This window comes from Xenopus laevis, chromosome 5L, assembly GCF_017654675.1.
Source record: "Xenopus laevis strain J_2021 chromosome 5L, Xenopus_laevis_v10.1, whole genome shotgun sequence".
NCBI classification, from domain to species: domain Eukaryota; kingdom Metazoa; phylum Chordata; class Amphibia; order Anura; family Pipidae; genus Xenopus; species Xenopus laevis.
The window spans coordinates 157,620,531-157,647,886 of NC_054379.1; the positions used below are offsets into that span (position 1 = coordinate 157,620,531).

The window sequence follows — 27,356 nt, forward strand, 5'->3', positions numbered from 1 at the left end:
CACGACCCTTAAATAACAAATAAAAAAACAAGCAAATACAAAAAATATTGTAGAAATGATACCTATATTGGCTAACAATACAAATACATTGCAAGCTTTCGGCACAGCGTATATACTCTTAGATCAGCGAGAGGTATTCATGGCCAATAATTTAGGAAGTTACAGAAACACTCTATAACTTCCTAATTTATTGCCCATGAATACCTCTCGCTGATCTAACAGAATATATGCTGTGCCTTTTTAGCTTTCATTTGTATTTTGCCTGACGAATGGGCCTTGGTGCTCCGAAAGCTTGCAATGTATTTTTATTGTTAGCCAATATAGGTATCACTTCTACAATACTTTTTGTATTTGTTTGTTTTTTTATTTGTTTTTGCTACTGGTTAACACGGTACCACCGTTTTTGGACCTTACTGGATATGATCCTTGAAACAGGACCATAGTTGGCATAAAAAGGGCAATTCTTTTGGTGTTCATTATAGAGACATCCCACAAGACTATATACCCATGTGCCAAATTTTAATGAAGTACCAGGCACTAGTCGCTGTTTTCATAGCATAGCAATTCTCAAGGAAACCTGCTGTGCCAAAGCAACAAACAGCCTAAAGCAACAGTCAATAGCAAAAGTGCTTGGAAGGGTCATATTATATTTGTCTGAAGAATTGATGTTCCTTTTGCCCCATCAAATTGTCATTCTACTTAGTTCCAAAGCCTCCAGGTGCAGTTTCCTCATTCAGATTTGTGATGGAAGGGGAGATACACCTGCCACATAGAAAGAAATCTCATGTGCTCAGCACTTTACAATCTACAATATCTCCCAAGGAACCAAGTGATTTATTGCCCAGTTAAGATAACATCTCTGCACCGTAATTAGCGACTCCATAGTCAATTCATAACTTGCTCTGCTTCCGTAGGGTGTGGAAAGGGTTTTTTTTATCTTTAAGATCAAATGAAACACTTGCCTTTATTTCTCATTTATAGCGCACCGGGTCTAGTATCCCCTAGCAACCAATCAACAGGTAGCCTCTTCTGATTGCCTGAGCGGTTCCTATGGGTTTTTAGACCTGATACAAACATTAACCTGATTATGCCCAAAGCAAGAGTAATGGGATGGGCCTGGGGTGCAGGAATATGAAAGGTCCAAGGGTGTCTTGATTTAGTAGAATTCTCCAATGTTGAGGCTTCTTTTATATTATTCTTCTATATTAGAGTAAATCTATTTTTATATTGTGTTTTCACCTAAACAGACGTATGGCTTCAATCAAGCTCTTTAACTGAATACATTTTATATACAGCACTTTGAAGCTGCCTTCAGTATTTCTGCCTCCCCCCCATCTGGTCACATCTGGGTTTGATAAAGGAATATTTATGCTCGTCGGAGCATTAGTGATGCATTCTGTGAGCCGGCTTTAAAATGGGTGAACTAAATATAGTTATCTGGCATCATATTAGCCACATCCTTGTATTATGCTGGATCAAGGATGCACAGCCTGATTTATCTTGAGAGAGGGATTATGGGGAAATAGTAAGCGCCTGAGATATAAAATATATTATATATGGCTTTTTTTCTATAGAGTCATTTCAAGCCATGTTGAGTTCATAATTTGCTTGATGCAATTGGAGATGTTGGAGGTGCAGGGAGTTATAGTGATGGAACTCTATAGGGCACTTGCCCCAACAATGATTCCCCTTAAAATAACCAGGCAGGATTTAAATACTAAAGGCCAGGTTGATTCCTCCCACAGGTTCCTTAGGGGACATTTTCTGTATTGTGTGTTTGGAGGTCAGGGAGCAGGAATTCTCCTTATACAAATAGACGTAATCATTGCAACTTCTATAGCTCATGTTCATACTGGACTCCCATTAATGTTTAACCCAAGAATCCTGCATGGGGCTGCCGTATGGAACAGTAGCTTGTGCTTATGTAGCCACACACTGTAGGGCTGGATGCTGATGCCGACACTGTATATATATATATTTATATAATATAAATAATATATATATGTGTGATATGTTGGCATCAGCAGAAGGTACAGCAAGGCTACATAATGGTAGTGTTCTTGCACCTGCATCCAAAGCTTTAATAAAAAGGGCCCTAAAAGATAACTTTGAGTATGTTATAGAATGGCTAGTTCTAAGCAACTTTTCGATTGGCCTTACTTTTTTCTTTTTTATAGTTTTTGAATAATTTGCCTTCTTCTGGCTCTTTCCAGCTTTAAAAGGGGGTCACTGACCCCAGATGCTCTGTAAGTCTAAAAATGTATTGTTATTTCTACTTTATATTTCTCATCTTTCTATTCAGGCCTCTCCTATTCATATTCCAGTCTCTTATTCATATCAATGCCTGGTTGCTAAATAACTCAAATCCACAAATAATAAAAATCGAAGACCAATTGCAAATTGTCTCAACCTTTTTTACCCATGAGCTACATTCAAAAATAAAAAGAGTTTGGGAGCAACACAGGCATGCAAAAACATCCTGGGGTGCCAAATAAGGGCTGTGATTGGCTATTTGGTGGCCTCTTTGTGGACTGGCAGCCTACAGGAGGTTCTGTTTGGCAGTACATCTGGTTTTTAAGCAACCAAGCCTGGAATTAAAAAATAATCACCTGTTTTGAGGCCACTGGGAGCAACATATAAAGGGTTGATGAGCAACATGTTGCTCACGAGCTACTGATTGGGGATCACTGCTCTACATCATACTAAAAGTTCATTTAAAGGCGAACAACAACCTACAAATGGCTTCATGTGGGTGGTGTAGGAGTCTATGGAGCAGATTTACTAAAGGGCAAAGTAGCCGTCGCCAGGGGCGAGTTGAGGCTGTCGCCTCAGGCAGCAGCGCCCCACTAGGTATCAGGGGCAGCAAAAATGCTGCTCCTGGTACTTTAAGAGCAAATTTCCGGGGGAGGGGGGGCAGCAGCAGTTCAGGCGGCGGAGGGGCCAGGATCACCCCTGGCCGTCGCTAGCGAAAATTCACCAGAAATGCAATCCGCAGGGAGATCGTCAGCTTACTAACAGGCGTAGAAGTCACTATCGAAAGAGTGCATCGCTAGAGAAGTTTAACGCCCTTTCGCCAGGCACATTTTCGCTCAGGCTAACGATTGTTATTCAGCAAATTCACTATAGTGCGAATTTTCCATTACGTTACCCCTTTTGCCAGAGTTTCCTTCGCCAGTGTAGACCTGGTGAACTGATAAGTTGCAGCTTCATCCTCCTCAGTCTGTGTCAGTCAGTGACATCATATCCTTATTACTGAAACGTCATAAAGTTTGTTAAAATCACTGGCGTTTTTTCACATTTTAAAGTGGGATTGTATTTAAAAGTTTTAACTGTAACAAATTTTTGTTATAATGTCCTTTTTAACCATTTGAGGGTCATGCCACATTTGTTTTAGGGTGGGCTCATGTCTAGGGCGTTAGAGGATCTCTTTTGTCTTTATTTTGCTTCCTTGGACATTTATAATAATAAGTGGCCACTTCAAGCATTTGCACCAACATCTCTAATAAAATCATATACTGTATAAGAACTAGCCGCCCTATTCAAATTGACCTAAACATAAGTGTACTAGGCAGTTTGCTAGGCAGAAACTCCAGCGAAACTTCGCCATCGTTCGGCTGCAGCGACGCAAATTTGCATTTTAGTGAATTATTGTAGTGGTATCAGATTTCCGTCTGGCATGGAGTGTGGTGAAGCCTTTCCAGGCGAAAATTCGCCCTTTAGTGAATATGCCGCTATTTGACATAAATCGCAACTGCCTTATTGCATTTACCGTTTCTGTGTATTGGAAATAACCTGGGAACTGTTGAGTCCATTGATGGGATTCTGTGGTTTTGACTTTGTAGGGCTTCCTGGGTCCTGTAGTAATTGTATAGGTGCAGCTCATTGTGTGCGCAAGACTTTCATTCTCTGCATATTTCTATCTGTGCAAATGAATGGAAGCTGCCATGTTGTTTGCTGTGACGCTTGCTTTCTCCTGTACAAGCTGGGAATTCCTAGCAGTTCCGTGCAGATCCGGGCACACAAAGCAAAGGGAGGAATGTCCCAAGCTCACACTCGTCTATAGAAATTGAAGGTACGGTGGGGCTGTGTTTGTTAAAGGAGTAGCTGAATCTTGTGTCTTCATTAAGCTACTTTAGCTAAATTGGATAGAGCTAATCCTGTAAAGACAAATGAATTATTGTTGGGGGGGGGGTTGCTTAATGGAGTCTCTGATTAGACCCTCAGGATGCTATTAGCTTGCTTAGCTCTCATTCCCCCCACAATAAGTGTTTCCCGTGGAACCGGGTCTGTTTATTTTCCTAAGCCCCTTTAGCCTTAGCAAAACATGTGGTCTTTATTCCGCTGCCAATCAGGATAATAACTTAAATCGAAAGCTTTTAATGAGGAAAAATGACCCTGTTCTATTGTACGCAGTGTATAATAGTGTCGTACCATCCGCTGTGTAGTGCAGCGGCCCTGTGCCCCTTTAAGGGCAGAGACACACGCTCAGATTCGGGGAGATTGGTCGCCCGGCAACAAATCTCCTCTGCTTCGGGCGACTTCAGAAAACGAAGTGCCATCCTGATGGCGATTTACATTATAGCCAGAGGGAAGGCAGGGGAAGGCAGTTCAGTCCAGTTCAGCTGGCTATGTATGATAGACTCCAGGAGGTACGACGGGACTGCGTTATATTAAAAATTATACAGCAGCCCTATGTATTTATGTAGATCTTTGGATTTAGAGAGATGCTTAAAGGAGAACTAAAGCCTAACTAAAGAAGTAGCTAGAAATGTTGTACATTATCTTTTTGTGCTTCTGTATCAGCCCAAGGCAACCACAGCCCTTTAGCAGTAAAGATCTGTGTCTCCAAAGATGCCCCTGTAGCTCCCCATCTTCTTTTCTGCTGATTCACTGCACATGCTCTGTGCTGCTGTCACTTACTGAACTTAGGGACCCACTCACAATATACAGTACACATAGAATAGAAATGTCACAATATAAGGCTGATTAGTAATTAATACAGATAATTACTACATGGCAGCACAGAAACCAGTGCAATTAGCATCAGAATTTAATAATCAGCCCTGTAGCATCAGCTTATATTACAGCCAGGGAAGCTCATTTTCTGTTGGATAATTAGTGACGAGCCCTAAGCTTAGCTTCTCAACAGCCAATCAGAGCCCACTGAGCATGTGAGTGTCACAGACACTTTCCAAGATGGTGACCCCCTGTGACAAGTTTGAAGTCCTGGATCATTGCTGCTATTGACAAGCTGAAACTTTAGCTTCGTGCAATAAGTTCACTATATACAATATGGCATTTTTACCCACATTCATTTTTAGTGTTTATTTCTCCTTTAACTGCAAAGATTGAATGTGCAACTTACAAAAATAATTGTTAATATAGTGAATAAAGTACCCCCTATTGTAAAATATAAGGATATTATAAGTTACAGAGGAGTTTCATGACCATATAAAAACATGAGGCCGAAGGCCGAGTGTTTTTATACAGGTCATGGAACTCCGAGGTAACTTATAATATCCTCATATTTTGCAACTGGGGGTCCTTTATTTATTATAATACACAAGTTTTAGTGAGTCATGTGACAGAAATGACATCAGAACTCACCGTTTATAACTGATGACATCAGAACTCACCGTTTATAAGGATATAATTTACAAGATATTCATGGCTTTTGTGTATTATATATGTATATAATACTTTAATTTCATTGTGGCCTTTGTCATTGTATCATTATGACTTTAAAGCAGGAATATTCAAATAAACGGTGTTGTACAGCCAAGGATTCTGCCGGGAGTTGTGGTTATTATTGTTAGCCTTTATTGATATAGCCCAGACATATCACAGAGACTATTCAATCATGTCCAACATCCCAGGGGAACTACAGGCCAATTACCTTCCCACAGGCCAACGCACAACTGGGTTCAGTTTCATCGGGAGCCAATTAACCGACCTGTATGTATAAGACGTGTAGGAGGAAAGCAAAGCACCTTAAAGGGGTGGTTTACCTTCTAAGCATCTTTTCATTTGGTCTTCATTATTTATTTTACATCGTTTTTTTTTTTTTAAAATTATTTCCTATTCTTCTGACTCTTTCCAGCTTTCAAATGGGGACGGTCACAGACCCCATCTAAAAACAAATGTTCTGTAAGGCTACAAATGTATTGTTATTGCTACTTTTTATTACTCATCTTTCTATTCAGGCCTCTCCTATTCACATTCCGGTCTCTTATTCAAATGTGTTCAGTTGCTAGGGGAATTTGGACCAAAGAGCTGCTGAATAAAAAGCAAAATAACTCAAAAACCACAAATGATAAAAAAATTAAAACCAATTATAAATTGTCAGAATTTCACTCTCTATATCAAACTAAAAGAAAATTTGAAGATGAACAACCTCTCTTGAAGGGCTGTATTTCCCATATAGACCCCCATGGGCTCATGCTTGGGGTGGCCTTAGGCCCTCAGGCGCCTGTATGGGGAAAAATTCCGTCCACCTGCTGCCAGACACTTTAAGGTAAATTCAACATCAGAGCTGGGGGGCAGCCTAGGGCAGCACAGGACCCTAATATGGCTCTGCTCTTGTGCATTATAATAATCATAATTATTATACAGGTATGGGACCTGTTATCCAGAATTCTCGGGACTGGGGTCTTCGGGATAATGGATCTTTCTGTAATTTAGATCTTCATACCATAAGTCTACTAGAAAATCATATAAACATTAAATAAACCCAATAGGCTGGTTTTGCCTCCAATAAGGATTAATTATATCTTAGTTGGGATCAAGTACAATATACTGTTTTATTATTACAGAGAAAAAGGAAATCATTTTTGAAAATTTGGTTTAATTGGATAAAATTGAGCCTATGAGAGACGGCCATTGTGTAATTCTGAGCATTCTGGATAATGGTTTTCCGGATAAGAGATCCAGATCAACAAAAGCAGCAGCACTCCGGTAATGTGAAAAAAGTGAATCTTTACGTAAAGGGCCAAGGCAACGTTTTGGGCTTCTATGGCCCTTTATCAAGCCTCCGGATAAGAGATCCAATACCTGTATAGGAATTCCTTTATTGCAAGAGTGCTAATAGGTACATAATTGTACTCCATTGTACAACAAACTATATATATATATATATATATATATATATATATATATATATATATATATATATACACACAATATTAAGTTTATTTCAGTTTATTTCAAATATGCCAACTCTTGCCTATTATCCATAGACACATATTAGCCACAGGACTGTTGGCACTTGACTTACTTTACTCAGCACCTCACGTGAGAATGATCTAATAGAACAAACCATAAGAAAGTGCGGAATTAATGAGAAAAGCAGATTGTTGCTGTACAGAGCATGATCTAGGGCCTTGGAAACTGTCATCTCAGGCGGCATTTTTAGTTTAAAGCAAACAGTTTGTGGGAGACGCTGCACATCACGCTGGGCATGAAAATGCTGACCCAGATCATTCAATCGCCCGGCATTTCCTACATGTGGGAGATAACAGCTCTGAAAGGAATTTTTTTTTAAATTAAAAGAGAAGGGAGCAACCGCCGATAGTGATAAAATTCCTAAAAAATAAACAGGAGTGGAGCTGGGTTAAGTAAACGACTGCATGTGGGTCAGCCTGATTTTCTACAGAGGCTAAAGTGCATTCCCCAAAGTGTATCCCCCCCCCAAAAAATTACTGGTCATAACTGGATGGTCATATTAAACTGTCATCTGATTTGGCAAGCACTATGGCAGCACCTTTTCCTATGTCTGAATACTAATATGAAGGGCATAACCTCGGGTTGCAACTATTAGCTTGCCTGGGGCTGCTGGGAATTGTAGTCCAGCAATGGCAGATGTAACTGCCTTTACCACAGCCTAAGCTAGTATAAAGCGAGTATAAATCTCAGCAGATGTGTGTGCATTTGCCCTGCTTGATACCATTTCATACTTTATGTATTACATACCTCCCAACATTTTGGAAATAAAAAGAGGGACAGCAAAGTTGGTGCATGTAGCGCGGCAATATTTGACCACACCCATTTTTGTGGCCACACCCCCTAATTACTATGTTCATTTTACAAAATTTGGCAGGTGAAAGTTTGAACAAATTTCTGTGTTTTTTTCCAGTTATTACAGTTTTGCTAATGAAGGTGAATTGCCCTTTAAACTGTGAGTCTAACTTCTCCCAAGGGACCTGTTATCTTATATTGTTACAATTACTTATTTGCTTATCTAGAAATTGTAACAAAAGTATCTTATCAGCTGCTGTGGCTGTTCGGGGCTCTCTGCCAAAAGCCAATTAAGTTAGAAACATTGTTTTTTTTCTGGCTGTTCAGTGCAGAGAAAATCAGGACTTTCCAGTACAAACGAGGGACTGCGGGTTGAGCTGTCAAAAGAGGGAATGCCCCTCTGAAAAGGGGACAGTTGGGAGATATGTAATTGCAGGGGCTGGAGGAATTAGAAATTAGAATGCCATGCGTGTGTGCTGTGTGTGCAGTCAGGCAAATGCGACCTTCCACTCAGGGTAATATCCAAGGCATGGGGAGGCAGGGAAAGGGAGCTCACTTTGTTTTAAAGGGAAAATGAACATTTTGCTCAATGAAAGATAGGCATCTTCTCAATATACATTCAATGGTTAATGTAATTTCTATTAAAAGCAGCATCTGTCTGTCACTTGCTTTTACTTGCACTGTTGGTTCTGACTACTTGTACCATCGCAACACTCACAGGACTTGTAGGAACCAGGATCTTGTCAGCAGGAGAGCTCAAGGGGTCAAGTGCACTGTAACAAGCCCCTTAGTTCTCATTCAGAGACCACTTAGGTCTGGGGTTTTGGCTGAACTCTGCTCCTTGTGCCAGATAAAGTGACTACAGGTATGAGATCCGTTATTCGGAAAGCTCCGAATTACGGAAAGGCAGTCTCCAATAGACTCCATTTTATACAAATAATCCAAATTTTTTAATGATTCTCCTTTTCTGTGTAATAATAAAACAGTAGCTTGTACTTGATCCCAACTGAGATATAATTAATACTTATTGGAAGCAAAACCAGCCTATTGGCTTTATTTAATGTTTACATGATTTTCTAGTAGACTTAAGGTATGAAGATCCAAATTATGGAAAGATCCGTTATCCGGAAACCCGAAGGTGCTGAGCATTCTGGATAACAGGTCCCATACCTGTACTGCGTTTAGCCAAGCTGGTAGCAAAGGCCAGATCCAGTATTACAAATTTGCCTTCCATGTTGATTTGTAATCCTCGATCATATCACCGGCTGCCCGCCCCAATTCCCTTTTTCTGCTTCCCATAAATCCCCTATATGGTACATGTAGTCAGAACCAGCAGTGAAGAGAAAACAAAAGAGCAGATAAATACCGCTTTGAATTGCAGTTATATTTAAACAGGGGTGGTTCACCTTTACGTTAACTTTTAGTACATTATAGAATGGCCAATTCTAAGCAACGTTTCAATTGGTCTTCATTATTTATTTTTCTATTATTTCTGAATGATTTGCCTTCTTCTTCTTCGCTTCCCAGCTTTCAAATAGGGGTCACTGACCCCTTCATAAAAACTAGGGATGCACTGAATCCAGGTTTCGGACAAGATTCTGCCTTTTTCAGCAGGATTCAGATTCAGCCTAATCCTTCTGCCCAGTCGAACTAAAACCTAATTTGCATATGCAAATTGGGGGCAGGGAGGGAAATTGTGTGACTTTTTATCATAAAACAAGGAAATAAAAACTGTTTTACCCCTCCCATCCCTAATTTACATATGCAAATTATGATTCAGATTCGGTTCGGTATTTGGCCGAATCATTCACCAAGGATTCCGGGATTCGGCCAAATCCAAAATAGTGGATTCGGTGCATCCCTAATAAAAACAAATGCTCTGTAAGGCTTCACATTTATCATTCTATTCAGGCCTCTCCTATTCATATTCCAGTCTCTTATTCAAATCAGTGCATGGTTGCTAGGGTAATTTGCCTCCTAGCAACCAGATTGCCAAAATTACTGGAGAAACTGGAGAGCTGCTGAATAAAAAACGAAATAAGTCAAAAGCCATCCTATATACTAACCGAAGGCCTATCTATGTCCCGAGTGGAGGGGAGGCAGATGCGCACGCAACTTCGGTTAGGATCTATGAGATGCGCGCGCAACTTCAGCCGAAAGACATAGATGCGGCCTTCGATTAGCAGATGTGCTGGAAGGTTAGGATCAGAACAGGTTAGGATCGGGGAGGCAGATGCGCTGGAAGGTTAGGATCTAGGGAGGCAGATGCGCTCACCGTCTCCTTCTGCCTCCCGCCGCCTCTTCTTTCCTGCTCACTCAGGCGGCGACCGCTGGAAGGTTAGGATCTAGGGAGGCAGATGCGCTCACCGTCACACTAGGGGAACCGGTTGCGTACCTGCACGAAAGTCTGTATAAGCGTCGGCCATCTTGCTACTCCTCTGCGACTTTGTCATCCGCCCACTGCCAAATCCGCCCACTAAAGTCTGTATAAGCGTCGGCCATCTTGCTACTCCTCTGCGAGTTTGTCATCCGCCCACTAAAGTCTGTATAAGCATCGGCCATCTTGCTACTCCTTTGCAAGTTTGTCTAATGGCGGCGCTAGCGTCACTCTAGGAGGGGAACCGGTTGCGTACCTGCACGAAAGTCTGTATAAGCGTCGGCCATCTTGCTACTCCTCTGCGACTTTGTCATCCGCCCACTGCCAAATCCGCCCACTAAAGTCTGTATAAGCGTCGGCCATCTTGCTACTCCTCTGCGAGTTTGTCATCCGCCCACTAAAGTCTGTATAAGCGTCGGCCATCTTGCTACTCCTTTGCAAGTTTGTCTAATGGCGGCGCTAGCGTCACTCTAGGAGGGGAACCGGTTGCGTACCTGCGTGGGTGGCCATTTTTAGCAACTGACTGTATTTAGTACTGACTGTATTGATTCTGAAGACGAAAGTGAGAAACTTAACTTCCCATTAGAATATTTAAACACTATCAACAATGCTGGATTACCACAACACAATCTTATACTCAAAGTAGGAACAATAGTCATGCTGTTAAGAAACCTTAAGGGTAGGGGCACACGGCGCGATTTCGCCGCGATTCTGCGCTAAGCGAGTTGTCGCTGCGTTTTTTAAGCCGAAATAGCTTTGCTAACTTTGGCGCTGGCGTCAATGCAAATCGCGGCGAAATCGCTGCGCTAATTCACACGCGGCGATTCGTTTTCTATTGTCGTCCGAAGTTGCCTCGCTGAGCGTTTCCGGGCGACAGTAGAAAAAGAATCGCCGCGTGTGAATTAGCGCAGCGATTTCGCCGCGATTTGCATTGACGCCAGCGCCAAAGTTAGCAAAGCTATTTCGGCTTAAAAAACGCAGCGACAACTCGCCCAGCGCCAGAATCGCGGCGAAATCGCGCCGTGTGCCCCTACCCTAACACTAAGCAAGGTTTATGTAACGGTACACGGTTGGTTGTGAAGAGCATGAGACAAAATGTTATCAAGGCAGAAGTGCTTACAGGATCCCATAGCGGTGATACTGTTTTGATTCCCAGAATTGACCTTACCAGTTCTGACCAGGAATTACCTTTTAAACTTAAACGACGACAATTCCCCATTAAGGCTGCATTTGCCATGACAATCAACAAATCACAAGGACAAACATTGGATAAAGTCGGCATTTACCTATCTGAGCCTGTGTTTGGTCATGGTCAACTTTATGTTGCATTTTCAAGAGTGCAGCGTTCATCTGATGTTAAAGTCAAGATTTTAAGTACAGCTCACCAGGGAGAACTCATTCAAGGACAGGAGAACATTTTCACAAAAAATGTTGTTTATAAAGAAATTTTTCAGTAACACTTTACTACCAATAAACTCAAAATTTAAGAATTCTAATAGCAGATAGGTAATAACAAGCAATAGGCACAGATTCACTCTACATCCCCACAAATTAGCGTCGCCAGTTGCTGCCTGGGGATGCCGAGTGAATCAGCACCCATCGCATTTTGCTGCCTCACTGTTGTTACCATTCTTTCATTAACGATTCTTTAGAGAATCGGGGGTTTACTGGTAAATAATAAACAATGAACACCAATTGCAAATTGTCTCAGAATATCCCTCTCTACGTCATACTGAAAGTTAATTCAAAGGTGAACAACCCCGTTAATATCACTGAAACTGTATAATGAATGTGTATTGTAATCTTGCTTAGAATTATATATTTTTTTTTTCAGTTAGACAACAGAGTTGAAGTGAAGTAGACAAGGCAATCCATCTGCCCCCACAAGGGTGTTGTAGTTCATGAGCAGGGTTACAAGCTGGACAACCCTGATGCGTGTGCTGAAAATAAGTGCCAGTATTTACAGTATATAATAAATATATTTTAGGCCTAGAGCACAATGTCTTTGACTAAACGAGACCTGCGTAGGACTCACATGCCTCATTGTGATATTCTGATTGATCCTGCTGCACCGTGCAAGTCCTGCGCCAGAGTCAGACGAGTGCCAGATCAGTGTGGGAACCCGTCCCAGGGTGGCCCCCGTCCAAACCCAGCAGCTTGTGTCGGCTCTTTTAAATCGAGCCATTGAGTCAGCAGTAATGTGAATTAACAAGCAGGGAGCGTAGAGGTTGGATCACAAGGCCGGACTCACGAGAATGTAACAAGCTTTAATAGGCCTTCCCTGGTCTCAGATTCTTTGGAAATGAGAATATTTCTCAACGTGTAAAATGTGGGATTATTCTTTATTTAACACAAGGATCGGCATGTAAGAGAGTAAAGGCCCCCATACACGAACTGATAAAAGCTGCCGACAGACGGAGGCTGCAGCTTATTGGCCCGTGTGTGGGGCCATCCGACGAAAGTGGCCGCATCTATGCGGCAGGGTCGGACTGGGCTGGAGGGATACCGGGTAAAAACACGGTGGGCCCCAGGCTCTAGTGGTGCCAGCCGACCCAGATCCGCACCCTGGTTTTCTTCCTTCCCCGGTTACGGCAATAAGCAGTAGGCGCGTTGATGCGAGTGCGAACGCATCAGCATGTTAGCACACACGTACGGCTGGGGTTGTTGCTGGACAGAAGGCCTTGAGGCAGAAGCCCCGGTGGGCCCCGGGCCCCCCAGCCCGACCCTGGTATGCGGTCCCTCAATCTGGCCGCTCGTATCGGATCCATTATGATCCGATCGTTGAACCCTAGGATCAGCCCGATATCGCCCACTTCAATGTGGGCATATCGGGGAGAGATCTGCTCGTCTGGCGACGTCTATGGCCACCTTATGTTCAGGGGCGTCTGCGACCCCTAGATATTTTGTTTTCCTGCCTGTCATGTTTTTGGGGTGCTGCTTACGAAGGACACAGTAGTGACCCTAAAAGTGTAAGACCTTTCTTATTGCATATTCTAGTTGCTATGTCTTTATCAACTTCTAGCATTGTTTAAAATGGATTAATCTGGGGTAAATCAGTTCACTGATCTCTTAAAAGGGAGTTTCACCTTTAAAGGGTGGTTCACCTTTAAAGGGATACTGTCATGGGAAAACATGTTTTTTTTCCAAAACGCATACGTTAATAATGCTGCTCCAGCAGAATTCTGCACTTAAATCTGTTTCTCAAAAGAGCAAACAGATTTTTTTATATTTAATTTTGAAATCTGACATGGGGCTAGACATATTGTCAGTTTCCCAGCTGCCCCCAGTCATGTGACTTGTGCTCTGATAAACTTCAGTCACTCTTTACTGCTGTACTGCAAGTTGGAGTGATATCACCCCCCCCCCAGCAGCCTAACAACAGAACAATGGAAAGGTAACCAGATAGCAGCTCCCCTAACACAAGATAACAGCTGCCTGGTAGATCTAAGAACAACACTCAATAGTAAAAACCCATGTCTCACTGAGACACATTCAGTTACATTGAGAAGGAAAAACAGCAGCCTGCCAGAAAGCAGTTCCATCCTAAAGTGCAGGCTCTTTCTGAAAGCACATGACCAGGCAAAATGACCTGAGATGCTCCCACACACCAATATTACAACTAAAAAAAATACACTTGTTGGTTCAGGAATAAAATTTTATATTATAGAGTGAACTATTTGCAGTATAAACAGTGTCATTTAGAAATAAAAACTACATCATAAAAATCATGACAGAATCCCTTTAAGTTAACTTTTAGTATGTTATAGAATGGCTAATTCTAAGCAACTTTTCATTTGGCCTTCATTTTATTGCGCTTTCCTTTTATGCTTAAAGTAGAATGAAAGCTCCAATTGATGGGGGTGCCAAATGATAATAAATAATTACCTGATATGGGGGTATCGGGTAAGTATTTACACTCTTTGGGGGGTGCCATAACATTTGGAACCCTTCATCTATTGATAGTTACATAGTTACATAGTTACATAGTTAAATTGGGTTGAAAAAAGACAAAGTCCATCAAGTTCAACCCCTCCAAATGAAAACCCAGCCCCATACACACACCCCTCTCTACTTTTAATTAAATTCTATATACCCATATCTATACTAACTATAGAGTTTAGTATCACAATAGCCTTTGATATTATGTCTGTCCAAAAAATCATCCAAGCCATTCTTATAGTCATTAACTGAATCAGCATCACAACATCACCCGGCAGTGCATTCCACAACCTCACTGTCCTGACTGTGAAGAACCCCCTACGTTACTTCAAATGAAAGTTCTTTTCTTCAAGTCTAAAGGGGAGGCCTCTGGTACGGTGATCCACTTTATGGGTAACAAGGTCCCCTGCCATTTGTCTATAATGTCCTCTAATGTACTTGTAAAGTGTAATCATGTCCCCTCACAAGCGCCTTTTTTCCAGAGAAAACAACCCCAACCTTGACAGTCTCCCCTCATAATTTAACTCTTCCCTCCCTCTAACCAATTTAGTTGCACTTAGTCTCTGCACTCTCTCCAGCTCATTTATATCCCTCTTAAGGACTGGAGTCCAAAACTGCCCCCATACTCCAGATGAGGCCTCACCAGGGACCTATAAAGAGGCAGAATTATGTTTTCATCCCTTGAGTTAATGCCCTTTTTTATGCAAGATGCTTTCATTCTGCTTTAATGGGGGGTTCTACTGCTGCTGCCCCAGGGCCACCTTTAGTGGTGACTGCAGTGAAGGTAACGCAGATATTGTGGGGCCCAATTATAAATAAAAAGTAGGATTGTACAACGTTCAGCTTCGACTCACAGCACCTCATATTAAGGCAGGTTAGACAACACAAAAGTGCTACTCTCACACTAGTGTCACCGTCTTGAAGAACTTCTATTAAACCTGTTCAGCCCCATTCTTCCTTCCCACAGTCTCTGTTTTGCCGCACCTCGTTGCGTATTTGGCTGATTACAGTCACCCTCAATTACAACCCCCTGTGGTTCTCTGAATATTTATGGCCAAAGTGATGATATTAATGTAGACATTTCATACTTGTGTGGGCTCCATTGGGAACATTCAGTTGCACTTTCATTCCACAATGATTTCATTATTCCCAACTGCCATCTTTCCTGATAGCCCAGGGCATCTTAAGGCATTTTAACCCCTCAAGTAGTCCATGTGCGACTCAAATAATCTTTTGTCTTGTGGTAGTTCTTAAATGATCTTTCTACACCCACTTTGTTGTATTTCTATGACTTTTGGGTTGGAATGTTTCCTGTTGCTGCGCCGCCGGCCTGTGACACCAATGTGCTCGCAACTGTCAGCTGCACAATAGGAAGGAAGAGCGCTCATTAGGTTCCCGCTAGTAGGTCCATCTGTTGCACAGTCAGCAGGCCAAGGGAGGTCACGGCGAAGGACATTATACCGAGGAAGTTGTGGGACTTCAAGTCTGTCTCTTGGCCTGACGGGCCACTTAACTGACATGATTTATGGCCTTCACTTTAATACATGGAAATTCGATTTTCTTTCCTTTAAATTTGTTTTTGTGCAGCTGTTTTGATTTAAGCACTTTGTTTCTATTTCCTTGTACATGTATGGGATCTGTTATCTGGAAACCAGTTATCCAGAAAGCTCTGAATTACAGAAAGTCCATCTCCCATAGGCTCAGTGCAGGCAAATACCTGCTTTAATAACAATACCATGTCTCTTGGTACAGACAATGAGCAAACTTAGGAGGATGTTAAAATGTGCTTAATGGGGGGAAATAACTGTTAGTACAGGTATGAGATCCGTTATCCAGAAACGTTCCAAATTACGGGAAAGCCATTCCCCATAGACTCCATTTTATCCAAATAATCCAAATTTTTAAAAATAATTTCCTTTTTCTGTGTAATAATAAAACAGTCGCTTGTACTTGATCCCAACTAAGATATAATTGATCCTTATTGGAAGCAAAATCAGCCTGTTGGGGTTATTTACATGATTTTCTAGGAGACTTGGGGTATGAAGATCCAAATTAAAGAAATATGCGTTATCCGGAAACCCCCAGGTCCTGAGCATTCTGGAAAACAGGTCCCATACTATATAGACTAATGTATAGAATACGGGCTCAAGGCCACAACAGATAATTTCAGGTTCAATAGGAATTGAGGATTCCAGGCATCATTATGCAATGAATAAAGGTGGCCATACATCCCATACAGAATCCCACTAATTGGCCAGTGAACAAATATAATTTGAGCGGTTGTACCTTCCCATTGGTCTGTTCATTTGGGTCGAAAGCACAAAAAATCAGAGCTTCATTTTTCTCTGTCCAGTGCTTTATTTTAAAGGTTCAGATTCAGTTGGCCTCTATGTGGCCTATTTGCTAAAATTCAGATTTCAATTTTTTTCACAAATCTTATTTTTTCTCTAAAAATTCTCGGTAAAAGCAGTCGAGGTCCCATAGAAGTCAATGGAAGCTGCTCTGATCCTATTGGATATTTTTGTTAGCCATTCAGACTTTTAGAGGTTTTTTTGGATTTTTCTTTGTTTGTAATTGTCCGATATTTTTTTTTAGAGATTTTAAAGTTATTTGTAATTTTTTTTCGGATGGTTCAGCACTGTTTTTCTGTTTGTACTTTTTATATAAGGGTCTGTTAATACCTTTCATGGCAATCGTGGTTTTAGAGAAAGAGAACTTAATTGTGGTTTCAAAAACCTCTAAAACCGGAGGGTATTCCCGGATAACTGATTTTTCTGTAATTTGGACCTTCATAACTTAATTCTACCAAAATAAGAGTTAAACATGAATGAAACCCAGTAGGATTGTTTTGCAGTCAATAAGGATTAATTATATCTTAGTTTGGATCAAGTACAAGGGACCATTTTAATTATTCCAGAGACAAAGGAAATAATTTGAAAGAATTGGATTATTTTCATAAAATGGAGTCTATGGGAGATGGCCTTTCCGTAATTCGCAGCTTTCTGGATAATGGGTCTATGGGAGGTGGCCTTTCCGTAATTTGCAGCTTTCTGGATAATGGGTTTCCGGATAATGGATCCCATACCTGTACCACTTAAATTTAATCTCTATTAAATGGACCTCCCCAGATTCAGACAAATTTGGGTCCTGATAAAAGAGCTGAGATTTGACCAAATCCGATCCAGAGGGGGTCATTTATCAACTCTGGTCAAATTTACCCATGGCAACCAATCAGATTGCTGCATTCATTGTTCTACTTGCAGCTGGTAGTGATGGGCGAATTTGTCCCGTTTTGCTTGCTGAAAAATTAGCGAATTTCCCGTGAAATTCTCGTTTTGGACACCGGCGAAAAAAAATGGACGCCGGTGTCTGTTTTTTTTTGGACGCTGACAGATTTTCGCGCAAGTTTCGGCGAAACGCTGGAATTTGCCGCAAATTCGTGCCTGGCGAATAAATTCGCCCCTCATTAGCAGCTGGCTTATTGGTGATTGGTTGCTATAGGGAACTGCTTATGGCCAAATTTGCCCAGTGTTGGTAAATGAGCCCCAGTGTGTCCCTAGCTGAAACATACAAAAAACCTGTAATATTAGGCAGCGCTGTTGTGCCCAGCATTAACTCCTGGGCCTGTCTGTGCCGTTGGACGTCTGTACTGCTGGTCTAAGCATTTTTACTTTGGGTTCTGTTTACATTTAAAGTGCTAACTGGACATTTCCTTTTCCCTTGGTTCATTTACAGGAAGGGACAGAAAGAAAAACAGGCAGGTCCCAGGCTGCTGAAATCCTTTAAGGATCAGTAACAACAAAACTGAAACTTGACCTCCTGTTTATTTCCATTTTAGTTAACAATAACGTGTTGTCTTCAACTTGCAGCCCCCCGAGTAGTTTGATCCAGACCCACACCGGGCTGCAGACCAGCTTTTTCTGTATATGAAAGGATTTAGAATAATAGAAATTGTATTCTTGCCCTCAGCCTTCCTCTAGAACGTGCTTGAAACCTAATAAGCAGGAAACCTCGTTAGCATTTCCAGCCGTTCATTAGATGGCTTATAAAATAACTGGCCCGCTATAATATGGGCACATGCCAGTTCTGATAAACAAGCTCTCACCCCGGCACGGCTTATGAACAACACATGTACGGCTGCTTTTTCTGAAATCTCTGCGTCCAAGTTTACAATTAGAAATAAACAGAATTTGCTTTGCCAAGTGCCAGTCCCTTTCAGTTCCAAATGTAGAGGAACAGTCGCTTGTGTCCCAGGGAATGGAACTGGCTGGGGGTATAAGGTTACTGGAAACCTTCCGTGCTCTGCAGCAGCCTGCTCACACTCCTTGGCTGGAATCTTTGGGGTGGATTTTTGTGTCGTACTAATGGCATCGCTGGTGGTCTTCAGTGGGAGGTAAGAACAATCTTAATCACAGACAGTACAGAGATTTGGGATCTGCACTGAGAGGTGCATAACATGGTTCTCTGTATGACAATCCATTTAATCTCTTGGTGCCAGAACAGGAGTTGACGCAGCCTTTAAACTGGGGTTATAGCACTTTTGTTGGAAACCCAATTCTAACAAAAAACTGTACTGATCTGTAGAAAGTGGTTCTGGACATTTTGGTCAAATCCAACGGCTATTGGAGAATGTTGGGATTGTAGGAACTGAGATACTGAATGCAATGCCTCAATGGGGCTATTATTGTGATTTTTTTGATAACTTACAGCTAAAGAGAGTGACCAGGAAGCAGTAGTACAGTTATAGAAAAAGGGGTTCCCTGCTAATAGGGTTTGTTTGTACCGTAAATTCTGGGTGGGTCAGGGTCAAACTTGGTCCAAACTGGCAAATAGGGATACAAATATGGCAGAGCCCAGCTCAAACCATCTGCCTCACCTCATCCGCCGCAGCTATTGTGGAATTTCAGCAACTTCCACCAAGGGCTTTAATTGAAAAGTAATACTTTACCCGCTATCAGCGCTGGCCAACGTATCACCGGGAAGCAGAATAATTAGTGATGGGCGAATTTGTGGCGAAATTTTTTTTTGATGCAGACGCCCGTTTTTTGACGCAGATGCCCGTTTTTGACTGCCGTTTTGCGAATTTATTCGCCGGTGGCGAATCCCGCAAATTCGTTGCAAATTCACGCCTGGCGAATAAATTTGCCCATCACTAGTAATAATATCAAAACGGCTTTATTGTAGCATACTAGGTGGTTGATTACAACTGGGTCGGCAGGACACCAGGAAGAAACCTGATGGGTCTTCCACGACCAATCACACCATAAAAATAAAAAATACATGTATGTGCAGGGGAAGCTGGGGAGGGGAGATGGTGTATGGAGCATGTGGAGGAGGGGGCCCTGAGATGGAAACCCTGTTGGGCCCCCGACCCCCAGTCCAACAATGGAGGGGGTAACTGGCAAATCAGGCTAATATAGTCAAATTTCAAAATTTGGTTTGGGATTCAACCAAGATTCAGCCTTTTTCAGCAGGATTCAGATTTGGTCGAATCCATGTTCCTGGCCAAACCAAATCCAAAAGAATCACATGACTTTTCATCACACAAACAAGGAAGTCAAAAATGCATGCACGGCCCTTTTTCTTTCTCCGAATTTACAAATGCAAATTAGGGTTCGAATTCAGTTCGCTATTCAGCTGAATCAAAAAGAGTTTGGGATTCGGCAGAGTCCTAAAATAGTGGATTCAGTGCACCCCTAGTCAAAATGTTTAGGGCAGTTGTTACAACCAATATAATAGTAACTCACTAAATGTGTCCATAACAGTTTTACCTATATTTTAATCCCTCCTAGGTGAACTCTTTTGTGGAGTTATTAAGTATCCTGGGGAAATTGTGGCACCTATGGGCTATAAGGGACATTTTGGTTCATCTGTACTATCTTAGGGGTTACTTGCAGGTTCATAGTCAATATGTGGGTGAAAATAATGGGCCAGTGTATTAACTGTCTCTGGAACACAGGAAAACAATATCCTGTGTATGAAACCTGTGCCTTCAAAATGAAAGCATCACTAGATGTTCAAGGTGGTCCTACTCCATCAACTCATAAGCCTTGATTCTCTTGGAGACTCTCAGAGACACGTGTGACCAACTGAGTAGTTCATAAGAGTGATAAACTTTTCCAAGAGGTTGCCTTTTAGTAGCCCTCTCTGAGTGAGTCTATAGGAAGGAAGAGGAAGTCCATTTTGGAAGGAAGAGGTTGTCCATTTGGCAGTTTTGCATAAATACATCAGTATGGATTTAAATACCATGTCTTCTTAAAAGGCAACCAACCAAGTATAAATCCAGCCAATCACCGATGCCCAAAATCCATCACTGATTAAGCAGCCTGTGTTCTTGTCTCAGTGGATCTTCTCTTGTCTCTGGCACAATCACAGGGATGTTATTGGTATATGTTTTGTATACTTACCCTTTTACGCTTCTCCATGCCTTCTCTTTTGTACCCCACATTCCAAAAATATTGCACTCATAAGAATAAGCTCTATTGCTTTAAAGTATAAGTCGTTATTGGCAACAATTGGGTCACGAAGGTCTTCGTTGTTATGAAAATGAACGCCTTCCAGGCAAATATTATTTTCCAGCTTTCATCCCACTTCCTCGCCCGCAGTATTTTTAAGAGAATTTCTCAGGAAATCAGAGCCACAACTAAGTTCTAGGAATGATCTTGAAATGACCAAAAAATACAAGTTGACTTTGAATGTGCACAATGAGAGCATTGTCTGGTGTGTGCCCTTAATCTTGGTGGGACTTAAATCTAGAGAAGAAAGAACTCAAACCGCAGGCACGGAGAGCTCTGTTGTTATAGCTGGCAGATGTGAGAGTCTGTAAACTCCCCATGATTGGCACACTTTCAAGTTGCCCTTGATGCTGTCTATGTACTACTATTATATGCACATAAATGCCATCAACTGGAGTCAACTTGGGGGCTACTACCATGTCTCCATTTATCAGGAGGTTCTGATATGTTTGATTGTAAAAAAAAAACGTAATGAGTTCTTTCCAGAGGTTGTCACATTTCCCTAAACATTTCCTTTTCTTGGAAAAGTATAACTGGTGCCAAATGGGCTTGATAATCATTGAGAACTAACGCTGATTCATTCTCCATCTGCTGATCATTTCAGTCTTGTGAAGCTGGACACACATGGGCATGAGCATTAAGGTTCTTTAATGCTCAGATATTGTTTAATTTGTCCACACACAGATGGTCAAAGATCACTGATCAGGTAGATTGCTCTGTTGATATGTGCGTCTGTTCACATAATGGATTCTAAGGCAAACTAGCTAGAGGTGCGACCTCATTTTAGGGACACCCAATGGTTGTCCTTGTGTATAGGAGCCAAATAAAGACTTTTTGGTGGACATTCTGTGATCTACTGGGAGTCATGTGAACTGTCTTGACTTAAAAGGTGCACAATGCACTTTTTAGAATTTAATAACCCTTTATTTTGCAACACAGTTTTCATGAGGGCAGCAGGGGGAGGCATGATAACAGGGTCGGAGTGGGCAGGCGGGACACCGGGAAAAAACCCGGTGGACCCCAGCCCCCGTGTTCCACGCAAGCTCAGAACTGCTCCGCCTGACGTGCACAGGCATGCGCTGGTGGGGGTTATGGAGGGGATGCTGAGGGGCAGAGCAGGATTTGAGCCTGGGGAGGGGGGACTGAAGGGGTCCTGTTGGGGGGGGCAGGGGCCCTGAAGCAGCAGCCCCAGTGGACCCAGACCCCCAGTCTGACTCTGCATGATGATAATCATTCAGAAGTGCAATTTAGGCATCACTGACCGGTGCAGGTTTCAACGGACTGTGACTTAGGCCTGATGGGAAGAACATGGCTACCTAGCACCCACTGATGCTTTACTCAGCGCCTCGCACCAGATTTTTTCTCGACTAAGAGGTGCAGAGTGCAGCACGATGTGTCCCTTAGTAAGTGTTCTTGCCCTTCTGTCCAGGGTCTATGTATATGACATATAAATATACTTATATGGTATATATACTCTTAAAATTGTCATTTTGTTTGCTTTTCTCAACTATTAGAGCTCTAGGAAGGTTGTTTGTATCCAGCTTAGCTTACTATATGTGTGTATATATATATATATATATATATATATATATATATATATATATATATCAAATATCACTGTTAAATTCAGCCAATGTAGGACTTTCCTCTATTTCCCCTGCACATCTACATAGTTAATGGATTTTCTGACTCTATTAGGAAATTCGAGGAATTCACAGTCGCTGATAAATGTTACTTAATCTAATTTTAAAAAAAACAACTTTAGGAATTAATGGTTTGTAAGCTTAATGCCTAGCGAAGTAGAAATCTTTCGTCTCTTAATTGATTTCCCTTCTTTTTTTTTTTCTCAGTGCCGAAGAAATTGCTCTATGAAACCGAGCCAAAGTCAACAAATTACCAAGGAATCCTACAAACACACTTCCCACGGCAGCGGGGCACATACGATCGGAATGTTATAGGGGATGGGGCCTTCGTCGCCGATCCAGCTTTTATAACAGAGCAGCAACTGCCAGGTATGATGTCATGGAGATGGTCTACAGGGTGCCCTGGTGCATAGTGACGTCATGATAATTTGGTGTGTTTTCTAGATTGGCATCAATCTTCTGGTTACCAGATATCTACATTGGGTCAACTGGGGTCCTACAAACCCCACAATGTCTCTAATGTCAAAGCAGTTTTCACTATATTTCGAGATGCAAAATGGGTTATTTACCTAATGCTGCGCAGGGTGCAAGTGCAAAAAAAAACACTATGTTGAGAAAAATCTGTCACAATATGCCATGTTTTTCCCTCTTGGAATTCCAGCATCATTGTATTTTAGGACCAAGGGATCTCATGCCCTAAGAATATTCTGATTGGCTAGAGGTTAGTCTAGCCTGGTTAATGTTCTAATACTTTGAGATTGGTTTAGCCCTGTGAATGTTGCATTATTTTGCATTATTATTTGTTGCATTGTCTAAAGCAAGGGTCCCAAACCCTTTTTTATGAGCAACATTCAGATGTAAAAAGAGTTGGGGAGCAACACAAGCATGAAATGTTCCTGGATGGTGCAAAATAAGGGCTGTTATTGGCTATTTGGTAGCTCCTATGTGGACTGGCAGCTACAGGAGACTCTGTTAGGCAGAACATCTCGTTTTTATGCAACTAAAACTTGTCTCCAAGCCTGGAATTCAAAACTAAGCACCAGCTTTGTGGCCACTGGGAGCAACTTCAAGGGGTTGGTAAGCAACATGTTATTCACGATATTTATGTGTGGGTGTGCGTACACAACCCTAACCTGCCCCTTTCCAACCTACACCTGGCCCGGCGCATCATTCCCCCTCAATTTGTAGACCCCACCCACCTTGCAGTGATGTCACGGGCCAGGGTGGGCACTAGTCTATAAATTAAGGGGCCACACATCACTAGTTCACAAGACACTGGTTGGGATCAATGATCAATGGTCAGCCTTGTGAATGTTCTAATATTCTGATTGGCTAGGGGTTGGTTCCAGCCTTGTGAATGTTTTAATACTCTGATTGGCTAGAGGTTGTTTCCAGCCTTGTGTATGTTCTAATTCTCTGATTAACTAGTGGTTGGTTCCATCCTTTTGAATGTTAATATACTCTGATTGGCTTGAGGTTGGTTTCAGCCTTGTGAATGTTTTAATACTCTGATTGGCTAGAGGTTGTTTCCAGCCTTGTGTATGTTCTAATTCTCTGATTAACTAGTGGTTGGTTCCATCCTTTTGAATGTTAATATACTCTGATTGGCTTGAGGTTGGTTCCAGCCTTGAAAGTGTTCTAATTCTCTGATTTGGTAGAGGTTGGTCCCAGTCTTTTAAATATTGTAATACTATGATTGGCTAGAGGTTGGTTACAGCCCTGTGAATGTTCTAATTCTCTGATTGGCTAGAGGTAAGTCTAGTCCTGCAAATGTTCTACTATTTGGATTGGGTAGACTAGAGGCTGGTGTAGCCCAGCAAAAAGCCAGAGTAAAAAATATTCTTTCCCATAGGAATGACTTATACTTTAAGCTACAGCTACATTTAAAGGTCAAGTAAAGCCTCAGATACATTCTGTTTTAATCTCTTTTGAACTCTTATCCTCAAGTACAGATTATTACAGACAATAGCTCCATGCATATTAAGTTACACCTACCTATCTGTCCTATTGACTTACCACTGGGAACTTGGCAGGGCTGGTTTCAGAGAAGGGCAAAGGACACATGCCTCAAGCTTTAAGTACATTTTTGTTTACCTTATAGAGTCCAAACTGCAGGCAATTTGCTGTTGCTGAACTGCAACTTCAAGTATCCTAGGCTAGTGATGGGTGGGAGTTGGAGTTTGATAACAGGTTGTGGTTTGAACCCACCTGATTTATGTAGTTTTGCATTATATGGGCCTCCACCTTCTTCATTCTCTGCCTCCAGAGTTTCCCAAATTGCTCAGTCGGAGGTAGGACACTGCTCAAATTAGGGTCTACTTTGTTTTTAATGCAACTGCTTCTCAGATTTCTTTTCTTGCCCATATAAAATTCAATTAGCTCCCACTTACTCGCCCACTCCAAAGAGGAAATGCTTCTCCGGGTAAATTTAATAAGAGCGTTGCAAGAGAGGAAGTGATAAACAGAGCTGCTCCGACATAATTAGCCCCCTGAAATAAACCAGAGACGGGTGACGAAGTCGATTGATACGTTGGTCATTATTAACCCCTTTACTACCAGCAAGTTACCCGTCATCTGATCGGAGTGGATTTCCTAAATGGGCAAGGGCGAAAAGCCAGGCCAAAGATATTATGTATATGTAGGATTCCTCTCCCATATATTTCCCCTTGTCTGATATAAAAATATGAGCAGGGAACCCATTCTCCATATTGTTTAAAATATGCCCTGGCATTTTAAATTTACTGAGACCCAAACAGCCTACTAAAGACCCTCTAAAAAGTGACTATGCAGGTTGGCAGTCTGGGTACCACCTTAGATCGTGTTGTTCTCTTAAAGGTAGAAATGGAGGATAGAATATTTAGCATGCAGTAGAATGAGAGGCTCCACTCATCAATATGGAGTGCCTGAGTCTAACTGAGTCTGAACAAGGACTGCGGTTCTCTTTATGACTATATCGTACACCTGTTGCATGGCTTCTACTGTCCTGGTATATTCAAGTCGTCATAAGGGAAGAGACCACCGGCTAGGATCCAGTTCATGCTCCTGAGTTGTTTTTTATTTTATGTTATAGCAGAGAAGAAGAAGGGAAGAGCCGCTGCCTTTTATCCAGCAAGTAACAACCCTTCTATGGATGAGGCTTATCAGCCTGTTACCAACCGCACTATGGCACCCGTGGGTCAGATGAACAGGGAGATGGCAGTGCTCAGCAACATGATGGCAGCATATTCCTTTATCACAGGTATGTGAGCAGATAAAAGTAGCACCTTGGCAAAAAAAGTCTTCTTCTTGCCCTATTTCCTCTATCTTGTACTACACTTGCCTACATTTCCTATTGTCCCCATCTTCCCTCTATCATTTCCTATCATTTTGCCGTACTGTTGCCAGCTTGTCCTATTGTCTCTATCTTGTTCTACTTTCTCCCAACTTGACCTACTATCTCCATCTGATTATGGAATGGATTCAAGAAAAACATTCATGTTTTAGCAATTTAATACATAGAAAATGTTGGTGGAAACGTTAGTAATCTTGAGGCCCCAAGGGGAAAAACCACTGGGGAAAAAAAGTTAAGCCCGTGAACCACTGACTATAAAGGTCAAAAATGTTTTATTAAGTTAATAATACTGAAGCCTATGACTAAGTACCGGAGGGTATGAAACGGGTAAGGTGGATCATTTGAGGGGCAGTATGTACCAATTTTTATCAAGTTAACTTAAAACATTTTTGACTTTTATAATCAGTGGTTCACGGGCTTTACTTATCAATTTTTGAGAGTGCCCTGGGAGCTGGGGTGAAATCCCGGAACCTACATTGACCTGTGTGGACTCCCCCTACATTGAGGTATTTTTCTAGAAAAAACATGGGACCTACCTAAGCTATCAGTGAGTGCTAAGAGTTGTACTTCAGCAATAACTGAAGGACCTTAGGTGGAGCCATCTTGACCAACTCTTTTCATCTTGCCTTACTCTGCCTACTACACCCTTTTCATATCTGATATAATTTATACTCTGTGGGGACCATGTCAGTCACCCTATGTTTACCCTGTATAGTGATACAGAGCAATGGACCTCTATCTGTTGACAAGCTCCAATCATCTCCCAAACTCTGAGAGATGCTTCAACACTTAAAGGGTCAAAGGGCACCTATAACTTTTTTAATATGTGTCAAAAACGGACCTAGTTGGAAGTCTTTCTGGGTTAAAATTGGGGGTTTGTGTCACTGAGGTCAGGTTTCTCCCGTATCTACACAGGGTTTAAAAGATGTCAGACTCCACAGGAGGTTGCTCAGTTTATTGAGTGGTCCTGTCTGAACCATGGAGCCATGTTTATAAATAAATATAATTTATACAATCTGCTGCTCACTATTCAAAGCAAGAGTGGGTTCACTGCCCCAATGAACATTAACTTGTCCTCAGCTGTCATATGTCAGAAGTTGTAAGCTTACGTGTGTTATCGGAAGGACATTAACTTCTTCCACACGAAGAGAGATTCTATTTTGGTAGGTTGTTTTTAATGGCCGTAGTTGCCCATGAGTAATGTCCTCTGGCCCATTTCCCATTCTGCAGACTATTCCCATATATAACTAGGAGTTAAGTAAACATTATAGTATATATCTGGGTATATTGTATTTTTCATCTTTCTGGTAAATACATGTGTTTTTACTGACAATAGATACCTGCTATCCCACAGTCACACTCCCTTCCCAGAGACTATTATCCCACTGTTACTATAGGCACCATCTCTCCCTACTATACCTGCTATCCCACAGTCACACTCCCTTCCCAGAGACTATTATCCCACTGTTACTATAGACACCATCTCTCCCTACTATACCTGCTATCCCACAGTCACAGCTCCCTTCCCAGAGACTATT

At 41.8% G+C, this 27,356-nt stretch overlaps 1 protein-coding gene across 3 annotated transcripts in view; it reads left to right on the forward strand.

Moving 5' to 3' along the window:
* eva1a.L (eva-1 homolog A L homeolog) overlaps positions 1 to 27,356 on the forward strand; it is a 207,474-nt gene that overhangs the window by 171,397 nt on the left and 8,721 nt on the right. For all 3 annotated transcript variants that reach the window (XM_018264056.2, XM_041563581.1, XM_041563582.1), the window contains 2 exons: positions 22,695 to 22,856; positions 25,558 to 25,725. In XM_018264056.2, the coding sequence (XP_018119545.1) occupies positions 22,695 to 22,856; positions 25,558 to 25,725 (330 nt within the window). The remainder of the gene's footprint in view (positions 1 to 22,694; positions 22,857 to 25,557; positions 25,726 to 27,356) is intronic.